The 17,452-nt window shown below is 45.2% G+C and overlaps 1 protein-coding gene across 10 annotated transcripts in view; it reads left to right on the forward strand.

Moving 5' to 3' along the window:
• Positions 1-17,452, forward strand: part of LOC121713153 (IQ motif and SEC7 domain-containing protein 1-like) — a 114,584-nt gene that overhangs the window by 85,731 nt on the left and 11,401 nt on the right. For 8 of the 10 annotated variants that reach the window (XM_042097527.1, XM_042097528.1, XM_042097529.1 and 5 more), the window contains 8 exons: positions 6,841-7,120; positions 7,846-9,125; positions 9,883-10,044; positions 11,664-11,786; positions 12,092-12,258; positions 13,439-13,578; positions 15,205-15,234; positions 17,260-17,385. In XM_042097527.1, the coding sequence (XP_041953461.1) occupies positions 6,841-7,120; positions 7,846-9,125; positions 9,883-10,044; positions 11,664-11,786; positions 12,092-12,258; positions 13,439-13,578; positions 15,205-15,234; positions 17,260-17,385 (2,308 nt within the window). Of the gene's footprint in view, positions 1-4,608; positions 4,628-5,093; positions 5,878-6,840; positions 7,121-7,845; positions 9,126-9,882; positions 10,045-11,663; positions 11,787-12,091; positions 12,259-13,438; positions 13,579-15,204; positions 15,235-17,259; positions 17,386-17,452 lie in introns of those variants that run through there. The other 2 variants (XM_042097537.1, XM_042097530.1) reach the window with 2 other exon arrangements.

Raw genomic sequence — 17,452 nt, forward strand, 5'->3', positions numbered from 1 at the left:
CCACATTGTGTGTGTGTGTGTGTTTGTGTGTGTGTGTGTGTGTGTGTGTGTGGGGGGGGGGTCCAATCCAAGGGGCGTGTAGTCCAATCCAAGAGGAGTCTGAACCAATTTCATCCCCTATGCTAAACTACTCTGGCAGGAACCAAGCTTCACCCAGCCACATGTGTTTCCCCCACTCCGTCTCTGTGTTCTTATTAAGACCATACAGCATGTGAAGTGGGGGGGGGCTCCGGCTGAAGACTTATGGCGGGCTCACTCTGAAGTACATTTCCCCGTGTCGGCGAGCCAGTACACTGATGTTAGCCAAGGGGAGTCCTTTTTTTCCCCTTTCAAAGCCCCTTGTGATCTATTGGAAGGCGCGGTGTCAAGTTGCAATGCTGTCTGGGCCATTGAGGAAATGGCCTGTGCTGGGGACTCGTTGGGAGACTGAAGAGACGGGGACCACGACGGTCACTTGCTAGGCACTTTCTGGGCAGCCAGCCGTCTGTCTCAAACCAGCTGCCATCTCAGACGTAAGCGATGGGTCAGATGGGCCTGACCCACAGATTCCACCGCAGACGGGTGTTTGGACTTAGGCTGGACAGACAGGAGGGGCATTTTGACTGGGCTCCTGTCAATTGCATAACGTCTGGCTTCCCGTAATGATCACGTTTGTCTGGCCAGATCCGCCATTCACTTGCCAACTCCGTTATAATATACTATACACCCTGGTCAGTGCAATAGCTCCATTATAATATACTATACACCCTGGTCAGTGCAAAAGCTCCGGTTTGGTAAGGAATGTAACTGACTTCGTTCATATGACCCGTGTGGTTTCATTTTGAAAATGAGTAGGTTGTATTTTTTTTATGTGTGTATAAAATGTTCCAATTTATACCCGTGTAACTGCTTTTGGCAGTGGCGTTAACACCCTGCCTTTCTCACCTCCACTAGAGTGAGTGAGAGTGTGTGTGTGTGAGTGAGTGTGTATGTGTATGTGAGTGAGTGAGTAAGTGTATGAGTGAGTGTATGAGTGAGTGTGTGAGTGAGTGAGCAAGTGAATGAAGTGAGCAAGTGAGTGAGAGCACATCTGTTTTGCTGTTTGTGTTTTTGTGGGGGGGCTAGGGGGTTGCACATGTGTTAATCCACTTGCGGAGCGTCTCTCTCGATGTCTTGGTGCGGACGCCTTTGACAGGCGTGAGCCTCAGTATGTGTGTGTGTAGGGGGGGGGGGAGTTGGGGGTGGAGAGGTGGAGGCACCAAACACCCAACCTCACCCAGCCCTGCGTCTGGACCTGATTAACAGCTTCCATTCCCAGAACTCCTATGCTTTTTTAGTGTGTGTGTGTGTGTGTGTGTGCGCGTGTGTGTGTGTGTGGCTCTGGAACCCTGGGAATGCTGGAATTCTTTCCTGTATGTTGTGAAGGGCAGCAGTAACCTCAGGCACATTACTCAGGAGCCCAGGAGGGACCTGAACACACACACACAGTGAAGGTAACATACCACACACACACACACACACACACAGACACAGATAAACTTACACAAAACAGACATACACACATACACACACACACACACACATCCAGCCCACCTCGGGCCTCTGCTGCAAATTACTGGCAGCTGACATACCAGTGTAAACGGGGCCCGTGGGGTAGATGAAGGAAGGTCCAGGCCTCGCTGGGCTGGTCTGGGCCCTCAGGTTCGGTTCGGTCCGCTTCGTTTCGTTCTGCCTTTATGAGACAGTTATGATCCACCACTGCCATAGGGTACGGTACACCTCTGGTCAAACGCTCACTGCACTCATGCACGCCTGCTTGTTTACAGAATGGGCACCATGAAAGGGCCTGTCTGGCAGCCGAGTGCTGTGGGTGTTTCACGTCAAGGCTGTCAAGAGGGAAGTCTAAGAGAAGAGTAATAACACTCACCAGCGTTTGTATTTTATTTGTATTGTCTGCGCTTTCTGTGATTATGTTTTCCTTCATCCTTTGGTCCTTTTAGTTTTAAAAATGTAGCCATTGAAAAAAGGTTGTGTCATTTGCCTGTTTTGTGGCATTCTCAGTCAGTTGTTTTGCTCTTAGTTGATATTAAGCCCACTGTGGTGTGCACTGTGATGTGCTAGTCTGTACAGATGTCATGGGTTTGATGGTGTGTTCTAGACAACTCATGTCAGGGATTTTTCCAACTTGACCTCCATGAACTTTTCAAGATTTTCTGACCATCTACTTCAAAAATTAATGACACAATAAATGGCACAATGAAACGCCACTCAAGGTCAGAGTTCCTATTTGTAAACTTGGGGCAAATTAATCTACCCTGACTTGACCTAAGATAGCTAGGATCGTGAGTACCACATACCGATGAAAGCACAGATCTGAATTGCACTGTAAGTCACGTTGAATAAAAATATCTGCATCGTGGTAAGTAAATATAAATGTATTTGTTGGAGCTTCTCGAATCTCGAATCTGTGTCTAACATCTGAGGGCTGCACACAGATAGATGCTGGAAGAGGCCGTGATGAGGGTCAGATCAGGACCACATCTGAGCCTGCTGTGTGAGTGGGGATTAGCTCTGGAGATTTCTTTCTGATGGATGTTCTCTAGCTCACCTCATCTCTCTCTCTCTCTGTCTCTTTCTGTCTCTTCTCTCTCTCTCTCTCCCTTCACACAGCTGCTCTCTTGAAGGTTCTCTGCTCATGACCTCAGCATGGTGAGAAGGTTATGGTGACCTCACAGGAAAAACACTGCTCTCGTGTGTGTGTGTGTGTGTGTGTGTGTGTGTGTGTGTGTGTGTGTGTGTGTGTGTGTGTGTGTGTGTGTGTGTGTGTGTGTGTTTGTTCCCTGGAGATTGCTTTCAAGCTGTATACACATGCACACACAGACACATACACACACACACACACACACACACACACACAGAGAGAGAGAGAAAGAGAGAAGAAGACATGCACTTTGTCTCAGTGAAATAGCCACTTGCATGCAAGATTTCTCAGTAATCCTATGCAAATGCAGTCGTCTTTAAGCTTGCACTATCTTTCCAGTACCTTGCAGTATAGTATCTACAGTCCCTCAGAGACCAGTAACCTTGGGCTCAACCCAAGTTTTTAGTGATGACTTAAACAAATGGTCTAGCGTCTGCTAGAGTCTGTCTCCAGCAGGCAGCAGTCAGCGCAGACTGTCCGACTCACTCAGGATGTGATCGGTGTTGTCACGGCAGTATGACATTTCTCCCCTCCACGCTAAGTGTTTCTTAGCATGAAGCTGCCACTTTTATTCTATTGTTGGTTACACCTGGTTAGCAGCTGCGTTTGGTCCAGATCTGGCCCTGATCTGGCTCCGATTGGGCGATTTCACGCCGCATCAGAGCTGGATGCGTTCCAGACGCCTCTGCTCTCAGGGAATAGGTTCCCCAGACAAGCCTTTTGACAGATGGAATTTTTTCAAGGTCAGGTCAAATGCAAATGCTAAATGTTAAATAGTGGTACTTTGCATATGCATGCTAAAAAAAGGAATAACATTTCTCTGTCACCTGGTAGCCGACAATTATCACTCGTGGTGGTCACACACCTTTTTCCTGCTTCAACCTCAAGGGCTAGGTCATGTTATTAACGCCAATAACCTTGGTCTGCCAAATATTATATCTCTCTCGATGTGCTTCACCTGGAGAAACGATTCAGGCTAATCTTAGTCATTTATTTGAAGTGAAGCGTGGTATGTGTTGAGGTGACACAGGAGAAGGTGTGGAGGGAGAGAGGGAGAGAGGGAAGAGAGAAAAGGGGGGGATGGGGAAGCAGTGTGCCGGGAGAAGGACACACAGGGAGAAATAAAGCCAGAAGGCAGCTAATTCCAAAGTGAATCCCTTCCTAGTTCTGGGGCATTCTGGTCCGGTTTTGGTGCGGGTTGGGCCTGGACGTTGTCCGCGTGTCGCGCCGATCTGGGACGGCTCTGTGCTGCTTTGGCTGGAAGAATGTACCAGCGCTGCTGTACGTCAGACAGCTTGAGGGAAAAAAAGCTCTTTCTTTTTTCCCTTCAAAGACTCATCTTTCCATCTCGCAGCTGTCATTCTGACAGAGTTTCTGTTGCTTGCATTGGTTGGTGAACACACATGCACATGTGGGAGCCTAATTATTGTCACTGCCTGACTTTGATTAGTGCATACATACACACACACACACACACACACACACACACACATACTCACTCACTCAGAGGCAATACTTTTTATGTCCATCAAATTGAGACACTAATTATTGTCTTGCCTATTTTCCATTAACACACACACACACACACACACACACACACACACACACACACACACACACACAGCAGACCGTGAGAGAGAGAAAGCACAATAGAGAGAAAGAGAAAGGGATGGAAAGAGAACACTCACCCTGCCCATCAAAGTCCTCCCATCCCTCATGCTGCCAAGTGCTTCAGCGTTCAGTTGATTTAATTTGGCGTGGCGGCAGCGGGACTGGCGCGGACCAATCCGAGCGCCGCGCTGAGCCCAGCGGGTCTGGCCATCCCCTGCCACCGATGCCTCAGCAGCATGCGTGCTAGGTGTTATTCTCGCTCGGGAGACGGGTGTGCGTCACACGGCACCGATGCCACAGCAGATGGAGGGGGAGATGCAGCCCAACTGCCATTATGTAAGCAGTGTGAAGTTATCTGGGTCTGCCTGTGTGCTACAAACGCTCTAGTGTATGTCTGTGTGTGTGTTTATGTGTGTGTGACAGTGAGTGAGTGTATATTTCGGTGTATGTGTATGTGTGTTTGATTGTAAACAACTGTGCTCATGTGAGTTTGGGTACATTTGTGTGTGTGTGTGTGTGTCTGTGTGTGTGTGTGTGTGTGTGCGTGCATGTGTGTGTGGGTGTATGTGTATGTGTACTTGCTGAGTATAGCTTGCAAAAGTGCCCCAGCAGAGCTCTCGTTCGCCCGAATCTAAAAATACTGAGTCACCCTGACCCTCACCCTGACTCCCAGCCACTGCCCAAGACATCTAATAACTCATCTGCACTGATAGATCGGACATGACACTTTTATTTTGGTACGCGCCGGACCCCTGACTGAGCAAGAATACAAATGGAACCTTTGATTGCCCCTGCAGGAGGAATGCTGCATTTAAAAGGCCATCTCAGTGTCATAATATAATTAGCAACTTGGCTTTGATGACTTAAGAAAAAGTAGATGGTCACACTTGTTTTGGAGGGTAGACCTCAAAGCCTATGGGCATAAAGAGCTGTGAGTCTGCAAGTTCTTCATAAAGCACCAGCATTGCTCTGTATCAGTCCGGTGTTGTTCCATGGTAGGTACGGTTGGAGTTAGTCTGTAAACAAACATTCCTGAATTACATTAGGTCTTGTTTCCTGGGGCTTTCGCTATGATCTAATGGTGCACACAGCCACTGAGAGAGTACTGGACAAATCAAAGAAAGGTGTGGCACGTTTACATTTCAGGCGAGGTCAACATTCAAAGACTGCTTCCTGTTCAGAAACGGAGAGCTAAAGAACGAGAGAGAACTGCTGTATGCTGACATTATAGTTTTCATAGAGAATTGTTTTGTTTCCTTGAAGATAGATCATGAATTAATATCACTTTCATGTGAGCCTATTTCCAGTGAGTCGCCATGCTTTGGAAATTGATGAGCTAAGAGACAGAGATGTCAATAAACAGGACGGTCGGACGTGACGTGAGGGTTATTGGTAAACCATTTGTCACGGGGATCACTCTCATCAGACCAGACTTTGCCTCCGCTCAGGAAGCATGCTGCCCTTTGAGCCACCCCGCTCAGCACAATAATGGTAGATAGGTTTTGGAGAAGGAGTGCCGAGTTCTTCGCCAGCCGGAGGTCCTCTTGGAGGAGGTCGCTGCACGGCGCTAAAGAGAGTGACACAGAGTGAGTAACACCCCGATAATCTTCTCAAGTGAATGGCTGCCTGCTGCGTGAGCCCAAGGGGTCGGGGCCTCCCGTTTCATTAATATTTACATATACTGACTCGCAAGTGAAGCACCATTTGGAAAGCTGCAGAGTAATCACTCCTGTCAGAGGTTTTGCGGAAGGTATGCTTTATCAGAGAGAGAGAGAGAGAGAGAGAGAGAGAGAGAGAGAGAGAGAGAGAGAATGAAAAGGAGAGTGAGAGCCTCAGAGTGATTTTACTTTTTTACCTTTTTGTTTTGTAGGAGAGGACATGTTCAATGTTCACTCACATGGGCACTAATGGATTTGTGTGTTGCTTTCAGGGCTTTTAGCATAAACATTAATTAGTCCTACTGCAACGTTGTGGCAACAACTGGATCATGGGAACAAGCAGGCTTGTGTTCAGATGGGAGATTTAATGCACTCTTTGTGGAGTGAAATTGATACACACCAACAGCGACTCCTCGCTCGGGATTATGGCTCATCCAGGGTCACAGGAAGTAATAATAAGAATAAAAATTCCTTCCATGGCAATCAAGCAATGCCTAACTAGGACCATTGCTTATGTCCATGCACAATTTTGGCATTTATTGTTAGTCAGTCAAACACAGTCAACCAGTGTTTTTCTGTAATGCAATGTAGGTCTTGGTTTTGATTGTGTGAAATCACATGTATTTCCTGCATGAGTACCTGTGCTGTCAGTTGTTTTGGAGAAAGCTGTCTGCCAAATGAAGCAATAATCAATGGCTGCTGAGCTGCTCTGGAGACCTGCAAGTCATTTTCATAAGCAGAAAGCTGTTCATCACTTGCAACCATAGACTATATAAAATCATCGCTTGCAACGTGGATGACCATGGTCATAGTAGTCGTAGCAATTACTATATAAATGTGAAGGTTTTGTGAATGCTGGACTGACCGACCTGCATGTTATTGTGTCTGCAGTGTGGAGGGAGATGTCCAGAGCGGTGAGCCCGGCTCGTCCCTGGACAGCGGCGCCAACTACAGCCAGGGTCCAGTGACCCGCAGCTCGTCCATCAGCCCGGACCAGTTCGACGGGGCCATCTACGGCCACCCGGTGCAGCCGGGTCCACAAAGGCCCCGACGGCCCAAACTGCAGCACTCGCAGTCCATCCTGCGCAAACAGGCCGAGGAGGAGGCCATCAAGCGCTCGCGCTCGCTCTCCGAGAGCTATGAGCTCTCCACCGACCTCCAGGACAAACAGGTGACTGGATGGGAACATGGCATGACATCTCATTTCACGTCATTCAGAGTCTAAGAAAACCTCTGTTATTATTTACCAAAGTAAGACAGTTAGTGTAACTGCACTGAAGAAAATAGACTCAGGGAATTATGATAAGAGTGGATTCTTTTCTCACAACTCTACTTCACTGAGTACAGACCTTAGAGACGTTTTTATGACACGAATTGAAAATGCTCATTTGATTTAAACAATATATGTACTATGCTTGATTTACAAATACATCATTTCACTATAAAGGCTGGGATTTAGTAGGGCGGGGATCTGATGCCACAGACTGCTTAGTACTTACATCATGTACTGTACACTGCAGCCTGTGGTTGTTCAACATTGCAGGTTATGTATTGTGCTATGGTGTGGGAGGTCACTGTGGAGGCTCTGGAAATGAAAGCCTCATTTGAAATGGAATGTAAACACAGGGACTATGCCAAAGGGCTTTGGAGTGGTTCAAGAAGAATGAAACAACACAGATGTTTACTTTGTATGGTCACACTGTAGATAGCAGGAGACTTTTGCCTGGATCTCAATCCCGATCCTCATCTAGTGTTCATTTGCTTCATGTTATACATTAGAGTGCAATGCAAGCTGGGTGTTGTGTTTTGTAAGTTAACAGGGAACATGACATTTTTTGTAAGCTGTGTGTTTTTGTAAGTTGAGTGAAATAATTTTGTATTCTGTCCATTCCGCAGGTAGAGATGCTAGAACGCAAATATGGGGGACGGTTCATAACACGGCATGCTGCACGCACCATCCAAACGGCGTTCCGTCAGTATCAGATGAACAAAAACTTTGAGCGCCTGAGGAGTTCTATGTCTGAGAACCGCATGTCTCGGAGGATCGTGCTGTCCAATATGAGAATGCAGTTTTCCTTTGAAGGACCTGAGAAAGTCCACAGCTCCTACTTCGAGGGCAAGCAGGTATCGCTGACGGACGATGGCGGTCAGCTGGGAGCAATGGTGGAGGAGTGCAGCGAGCTGGAGGATTCTGGGAACATGGCGTCCCCGGCCGCTCAGAGTGACCTGACGGACGCCATCACCGAGCTGGAGGACGCCTTTTCCCGGCAGGTGAAATCGCTGGCGGAGTCCATCGATGACGCGCTGAACTGTCGCAGTCTCCACGGCGAAGAGGGCCCTTCGGAGCAGGCGATGGGTCGCCAGGAGGTGGAGCCGGAGATCGTGTACCAGATCAGGCCAGCGCACGCGCCCAATCGGCACAAGCTGGACGACATGATGGCCTCCTACAGCGACGTGACTCTCTTCATCGACGAGGAGGAGCTCTCGCCGCCCATCCAGCTCGCGCGCTCGTCCCTGGACCAGCCGTCCAGCACCGAGTCGGACCAGCGCGGCCAGTCCATCAGCTCTTCGCAGGAATACTGGCCGCTCGACCCCAAGGACGACAAGGACACGGACACGAGCTGCCGGAGCACGCCCTCAGTGGAGTGCCATGAGCAGCAGCCGCAACAGCGACTGCGGGTGGACCACCTGCCACTGCTGACCATCGAACCACCCAGCGACAGCTCGGTGGAGCTCAGCGACCGGTCCGAGCGCAGCTCCGTCAAGCGACAGACGGTGTTCGAGCGCACGGTGGTCGGTCCGCCACAGGCCAGCCCCAAACACATCTCGCACGGACTACCTCCCCGCGTCCCCGTCCCGCAACGCGGCGACGATGACCACCCCATCCGACACCGGCACCGGCAGCTCGAGAGCCACCTGGCCATAAACGGCAACCGCCAGAGCAAGTCCGAGTCGGACTTCTCAGACGGTGACAACGACAGCATCAACAGCACGTCCAACTCCAACGACACCATCAACTGCAGCTCGGAGTCGTCGTCGCGTGACAGCCTCCGCGAGCAGACGCTCAGCAAGCAGACGTACCACAAGGAGACGCGCAACAGCTGGGACTCGCCCGCCTTCAGCAACGATGTCATCCGCAAGCGCCACTACCGCATCGGACTCAACCTCTTCAACAAGTACGTAACACCTCTCTGGCCTGTGGTTTCAGTGCAGGTGCACTTGTGAATTGGATGAAGGGGATATCAAGTGGGTGTATTACTGGTGGACTTCAAGAGAACACTGATATTATGAAGCAATTCAGGTCATTCAGTAATACGTGTATTGTAGACTTTTCTTTGTTAAATAGTCCATATTTATATGTTATGGATATGTTATGGAACAGAAAATTGTCACTCCACTTACTATTTACCTCTTTAAACCAGTTCATGATTACCTTACATATACTTATACTTATGTAAGTTTTATGTGATGTCTTTTTAGAATAAGGTCAAGTAATTATTGTGTTTGTTTGATAAAACAACTTTTGCCTATGAACAACCTCTCCAAATAACACTTTCTGAGAAAAGCACAGAATGGAAATATCATTGACAGAAATAGCACTGCCAGCTGTAATTTGATTCTGTCTCATCTGCCTATTTTAGTTCTTCACACCCTTGGCTGGTTTTTCGTTTTCCATGGACACACAATGAGTCTCTCGGACACTTTCAAGTGGTGTTTTGGTCCTGAAACTTTACTTGGGGAAACTGCTCTCCCACATAAGACCAAATTGTTTTTTAGCATCTGGCACACAGCTATTTTTATCCACAATGTTTTGTTTTTTTACGAGACCAAAAAACACCACGCAACTCTATGTTTATGTGGGACAGTGAGTTGAAGTAAGCTATCAGTCATACGTTTGTGGCCTAACTCAAGGTGACTTTGTGTTTCTTCCAGAAAGCCAGAGAAAGGTATTCAGTACCTGACGGAGAGGGGGTTCGTCCCCGACACTCCTGTGGGAGTGGCTCACTTCCTGCTTCAGAGGAAGGGTCTGAGTCGACAGATGATTGGCGAGTTTCTGGGTAATCGACAGAAGCAGTTCAACAGGGATGTGCTGGAGTGAGTACCCCTCATCATGATGACTTCTCAGAGAAGCTATAAGCTTCCCTTAACCCTTTCAGTAACACTTTACTTGACGGGTGAGTTCATAACACATTCATAGCAGCTGTCATAAACTGCACATAAAGCATTCATGACTGTTTCATGAGACATGACTCAACATTCATACCAAACCTTTCATGAATGTGGAAGACAGAACGACGACAGCTTGTCAAAATAAAAGTCCAACATCGTATTTGTGTAACCTAGATACCATTAATTTAATCTCTCCAGCCTTAATATTTCATGAATATCTTATGAAGTCTACATCGAATGTCACTTTACTATACAAGTATACATTCAGCTGACCCGTATTTGTGTAACCTGGAACGGTTGGACATTCCCAGTAGCAAAAGATGAGAAATCATGTGCAAAGGTTACATCATAAAACAAGTAATTTTTTATGAAACAAAAATTATTTGCTTGACCATGTTCTGTCTTTTTGGCACTGGAGTAGGCCTAGCCCATTGACTCAGATGTGACGTGATCAGGTAAAAGGTTTGAATCAAAAACGGCAATGCTGCTTTGCGACTTTTTGGACTTTTATTTTGATTTTAAGTTGTCGTCATTCTGTCTTCCACATCATGAAAGGTTTGGTATGAATGTTGAGTCATGTCTCATGAAACAGTCATGAATGCTTTATGTACAGTTTATGACAGGTGCTATGAATGTGTTATGAACTCACCCTTCAAGTAAAGTGTTAACACACTTTCTCATTTATGTGTTCTGTGAATATACTTAAATGCCTTTGTGTGAGAGTTAATTGTGTAAACTTTGTCACCTTACAAAGCAAATCCATTATGTCTACGATAACAATGGAATTTCGACAATGTGGATTGCCTTAGCACCAATAAATTGTACTCCTGTGCAAAAGGGAATGCTTAATTTCATATATCTGCAAATCACTTCCCATTAGCTAGTCTCCTAAGCTGTGCTCATTGTCATACAGTGTTTCACATCCCCAGGCACTGCGGATCTGTGCAAATAACACAATGTGTGGGTAATTAGGATTCTCTCAGACGGGGGATGCATTCTCTCTCTCTTTCTCTCTCTCTCTCTCCCTCTCTCTCTCTCTCTCTCTCTCTCTCTCTCTTTCTCTCCCTCCCCTACTTCTCTGTTGAGGTCTCTTTGGATTTAAGATCTGGGATTGCTTTTACTGCTCACAACTCCGGCCTTTAACAAGCCTCCCTGCAGATGGAGTCATTCACTATCATTTTGTGAGCAATTTGATTTGCATAGAACTAATCAAGGCTCACCGCTCCTCTGCAAACCCTAGCAGCAGTTTAAATAGAAAATGGAAGCCTTGTCACAAACAGGGGGAGATTAGGTTCTTCTTCTTCTTCTTCTTCTTCTTCTTCTTCTTCTTCTTCTTCTTCTTCTTCTTCTTCTTCTTCTTCTTCTTCTTCTTCTTCTTCTTCTTCTTCTTCTTCTTCTTCTTCTTCTTCTTCTTCTTCTTCTTCTTCTTCTTCTTCTTCTTCTTCTTCTTCTTCTTCTTCTTCAATGGTGTGACCCGAGGAGGCCAGGGAGGTGGAGGGAGAGAGACAGAGTGGTTAATGAATGAATGGGCCTCTGTGTTGCAGCTGCGTGGTGGACGAGATGGACTTCTCAGGGATGGAGCTGGACGAAGCCCTCAGGAAATTCCAGGCCCACATCCGGGTGCAGGGGGAAGCACAGAAGGTTGAGCGCATGATAGAAGCTTTCAGGTGAGGGCCGTGTGTGTGTGTGGGGAGTGTATGTATGTATACTCAGAAGAGTTATCTCAGTGAAAAATGTGGAAAACTGTCTTCCTGCCAGTGTTTTGTGTTCCTGGACAGATTGTGTGTTCTACACACATGGGAAGATAATAAAGCTCTAACGACTCATCAGTGTTTTGCTGAATTGTTGGAATTCAGGGAAAAACTGAAGTTGTATAGAGAGTCATTTCTTAATAGAGTTTATATGACACATGAATGTGATATGCGTGCAATGATCAGTGTTTTGACTTCCTCTTTTTAATGTGTGTTTCCAGTCAGCGCTACTGCATATGTAACCCTGGGGTCGTGCGTCAGTTCCGAAATCCGGACACCATCTTCATCCTGGCATTTGCCATCATCCTCCTCAACACGGACATGTACAGTCCCAACGTAAAGCCAGAGAGGAAGATGAAGCTGGAGGACTTCATCAAGAACCTCCGAGGTGAGTGACATACTGAAGTGTTTCCATAGAGATGGAATACTAGGCATTATTATCATTAAAGCAGGAAGTAATTAAGTAATTGGGACCTACATCATGCGTGTTTAATCAGTTCAGACAGTTATAAATATTAGGTGTGTTAATGCACTGAATCACTGTTTTTTTGAGTGATTTTCAACTATAAGCATCATCAATTTCAGTCAAGTAGAAAGTCAGGAACACAGAAGAGGGTACTTGTTGCCACTCTAATTATCATATCTCTGGAATAATTTATAATTTAAACATATTGATCACTAGACAGGTATTCGACTAAATCGCTGAGGCATTTCTTTATGCAGTGCTGTTTACACTGATGTTTATTGCACCACATAATAATTACTTGACGTTATATAACGGTTATATAATAACTGTTCTTTCTGAAGTCCTTGCACTTCAGCCAGTGAGTTTTGAACATTCCATTAAAGCATAGCTTTTAAAATTCCATGTTATATCTGTCCATATATTCTTTATGACATTTATTCTATAATGTTGTAAGCACACTGGCATGGCAGTACCAGCTGAAGGGCCAGACGTTAGTACTCTGGCAATCAGAGAAATGAGCACATACCTATTAACAAGTCCTCCAGGCCTCACTGGCATTAGAGAGTTTTGATTGAATGCCCACGAAAGCAGAATGGCAAATAGACTGTGCAGGCATTCAATGTATAATTTGTACCATTTAATCAGGGGAATTAAAATAACAGGGCAATTGATTTGCTTATTTGTGATGCAATGGTGTGTGAACAAGGAGTGCATAAAATATCTTCAGCAGCCTGTAAGTTTGTCTGTATTTTTGTGTCTCCTGTTATTTGTGGGTGGTTGTGTGTATGTGTGTCCTTGTCTGTCAATGAGTATTTGTCTGTCTTTTGTGTGTGTGTGTGTGTGTGTGTGTGTGTGTGTGTGTGTGTGTGTGTGTGTGTGTTTCTGTGTTTGCCTTGTGCACATATGTCAGTGTGTCTATGTGCCTTATCATACCTAACTGCCCTTGTTTGTTTGTGTGTGTGTTTGTGTATGTTTATGTGTGTGTATAAACATACATGTGTGTTTTACCCTCTATGCATTGGTATGTGTGTATCATGTGTATGTGTCTCTCTGCGTGGGTATATGTCCCGTAATGGCCTGCTGTTGTAAATCTGCACTACAGGCGTTGATGATGGCGAGGACATCCCTCGGGAGACTCTGGTGGGGATTTACGAGCGCATCCGCAAGCGTGAGCTCAAGACCAGCGAGGATCACGTCTCTCAGGTGCAGAAGGTGGAGAAGCTCATCGTGGGCAAGAAGCCGGTGAGTTTACCGACGTCGAGTGACTGCCGCTTCAAGGACATTTTTATGAGTTCTCTACCCCCCATTACTCTCAACACTCATGGTCTCATCATCGCGGTCACGACATTAATGACGGCTGCAAACCTAAATGCTCAGTTCACATCTTGGGAATAAGTGTGTATACCAATAGCAGGTGATCCTGGAGTGCGTTCAGCCCTGCAGTGTACTATGTAGTTGTTCGGGAGCGAGTCGAGATTGGTATTAGGATCATCCGCTAACCGCATGGATGGATCTTAGTATTATCTAGGGCCCCCTGAAGCCATAAAACTATTAATTAACTAATTGCACATGGCTGGGAAAGGTGAAAATTACTGATAGAAGCATGTAACCCCATGTTCTAACATAATGAAATAATTGTGTTATTGAGAAATTGTGTGCGCATTTCAGTGGATCTAGCTGTTCTTGACCAAAGAGTGGCAAGATCGGTGTCAGGGTCACCTGTTAACTGCATGGATGGATGTTTGGAAGGTCTGGGGATTATTTAGGCCACAACATGGGGCTCTTTGAAACAGTACACTTAACGGCACATTACTTATATCAGTAACTGTCACCTTTCCCTGCGAGGTTGTTTGCAGGAATATTAAATAGATGTCTACGAACTATTTTATACAAATATTGACTTAAACTTAGATAGATAGACAGATAGATAGATAGATACAATAGATAGATAGATAGATAGATAGATAGATAGATAGATAGATAGATATTTATTAGATAATTTAGGAAGGAATTGCAGAAGGCAAAGCCATTTCAGAGACATCGCCATTTGAAATACTCAATGCTGTAAGCAGAAAAAAAGCTTAAGCCAGCAGACCACCCCACAGATCACACTCCAACATAAAGTGCTATGCAGTAAGTCATGTCTAAGACCTTCACGCAGCACGCCTCTAACATCTTCCTGCTCGTGGAGAAGGGGGATGTTGTCAGTAAGTCACTGTTCCGTGGTGATGAATGAGTCGACCCTGTCTCCCGCTGACTCATGCATTTCTCTTCTTCTTCTTCTCTTTCTCTGGACTCCCTCTGCAGTTGTCCGGGATTGAGGCCGTGGCATAAAGATGCTGCCTCATCTGTTCTGATGTACACTTTCTATATGCAAGGCAATAAAGGGCTAGCGCAGAAGCAGGACCTTTAATAAACTCTTTGTTCTCTGGTCACAGCATGTCAGGGATCTTCTTATTATTCAGCTACATGGCCCTGAGAAATGTATGGAAGTGAATGTGCACCATAGGATATTCATGGTATATTACGGCTGTGTAATAAACATGCATTTTATGTTGGTGAATGTGTGTTATGGTACTAGGGTGGTCCAGCTTAGCAAGCGCTACAGCTGGTTGTTTAAGTAAAGAATATGTTTCAAGTACACCTTGTTCTGTTTACCATATTACAGGGTTTCACATCTGTTGTAATTCATATAGTGTGCCCTTTCTTTCCCTATAAACTGGTGCTTTTACTGATGTCATAGTTTAGAGGTCAAAGGTTAGCTGTGGCAGCTCAGGCATCAGTGTGGATCTGTAAACCTCTCTGTGACCTGCTCCCTCTGAGACCTATCTTTTTTTTATAACTCATCATTGTTTCTCTCTCACACAGATTGGATCTCTTCACCATGGACTGGGCTGTGTAAGTTAAAGATCACCATATCTCTCATAATACAGTTATGTCATATTTTCCACCCAGATAGGCAAGTCATACATATGAAGGAGTAAAACAACTAATTCCTGACATTCCCCAGCCTGCCTACTGAAAATGGAACTGGTTAAGATTTGTTAATGTAACTAAAGCATATTAGCATCAGTGAATAAATCCCATTTGCAAATGCCGTTAGAGCAACATTTGTTTAAGTAATTAATTCAATAATGTGAGTTAAGACTGTAGTATATCATTTACTTTTTAAAGTATATAAGCCATATCTTTCATCCAAACGTCAAATATTTAGCCCTTTGTGTATTAAAGACTTCTTGTTGTTCTTCTACTAGTTAATGCATTAGATAATGCTTGTTGAGATGTTCTAAATGGAACATATTAGAGCAGAATTTTGATGATGTGAGAAGGAGAGGGGCTCTTGGGACTCTTGTTTATGGTCAGCAGAAACAAATTCCAGACTTGTTTGCAGAGTGTGAGCTCACCAAAGCACAGGGAGAAGTGCACAGATATTTGACATTTTCAGGCCAGCGTTAAGACATAATTACAGGAGTCTGGACCACACAAGTCTGCAGATGCCTAGCGGTGTTGTGGACACACACAGCATCACTCAGTGGTCTTTTCTAACAGCCACTTAGGTCCACAATAAAGTTGTCTGTCTACTGTCCATTGCCTGGAGCGCTTCAAACTCAGGATTAAGTGATGAATCTTTCAAGGGAATAATTCAATTTATGAGATCAGTTAAGCATGCACACACTCCTCTGAAGTAAGGAGACCGCATCCAAACTCTTCAAATGAATTCATTATTATTTAATGCAGTGAAACAGCCAACAGGGGACTTCTGCTGCTGACCATGAAAAGTCATTATCTAGCATCTTATTAAGTATTGCCACAGGCGTTCTCTGAGTTTATTATGTAGCAAGTTAAGAAGTGGAAAAGCTCGTTTTCAGCAAAACATAAAATAATATTTTGGTCGATGGATTCCAACCCATTTCTAATGCGTATGTAGATAGTGCCCTGTGACAGTTATTTTCATGTCTTCACTCTTATTTATCTATGGCAATGCCACAGAACTATTTTTTTGTATTTTTTTGTACAGGATTTTGTATGATTAAATACAACGTTACTGTGCCATAAATGACTTTGGGCTCTATTTTGACAATCAGAAACGCAGCGCAAAGCCCGACGCAAAGCTTATTCTTATCTTACACCCAGTCAGTGGCGGATTTTGTGCCATGCGCTTCACTTTTAAGCCTTGTGCCCAGGGGTGTGGCAGAAGGTGTGGTCTGGTGCATGATCCAAAAATCGCTGTCTTACACCCTCTTTAATTAATCTTTAATTATTACGCCTCTGACCAAGAAAAACCTGGTCGAAGGACGCATGTAAAGCTGAAGACGCACTGTCACGAGGTGTAAGCAGCTCTCATTCGAACATTATTGCGGTAAGGGGTGCTGTAGTGAAATATAATATATAGTATAATAGTGAAAGGAAATAACTGTGTAGAATTCTTTTGCCTATGAGACCACGGTGATAGTTTCACTTTGCCTTTGAGTTCAAATAATAGGCGAGTGCAGAATGCATGTAGTCACATGCATGTAGGCGCTGCTTACTGTTAAAGGGAATGACAGATGTCACTCTCATTGGTTGAAAGGATGTAACGCCCAAAACACACCCATGACTGATTAAGAAACAGAAGAACACCTTTTTGAACAATGCGCCTGATATGTGATACTGTAACAAAACCACCCCAAATGTGAACTGGACACACCCCTAAATGTATTTAAGCTTTTTGCCACTGACCATGCGTTTTAGATTGTCAAAATAGGGCCCTTTATGCATAAGTGTTAAATCAATAAATATAAGTTTAGTCTGATATCAGAAGAATTACTTCCAGAAGTCCAACATCACTTTTTGAGAAGCAGATATCATGTAATGATACAGACATGTAAAAGTGTGAACTACACTGTGTGTGTGTGTGTGTGTGTCGGTTGTCGTGTGCTCCAGGTGCTGTCCCTGCCCCACCGCAGACTGGTGTGTTACTGCAGGCTGTTTGAAGTGCCAGACCCCAACAAGCCACAGAAACTAGGCCTACACCAGCGGGAGATCTTCCTGTTCAACGACCTCCTGGTGGTGAGTACCACTTCACTTCCTTTACTCTCATCTTCTTTCTTCTCCTCCACTCTTTTGCCCTTCTCTC

This window comes from Alosa sapidissima, chromosome 7 (assembly GCF_018492685.1).
Source record: "Alosa sapidissima isolate fAloSap1 chromosome 7, fAloSap1.pri, whole genome shotgun sequence".
Lineage (NCBI taxonomy): Eukaryota > Metazoa > Chordata > Actinopteri > Clupeiformes > Clupeidae > Alosa > Alosa sapidissima.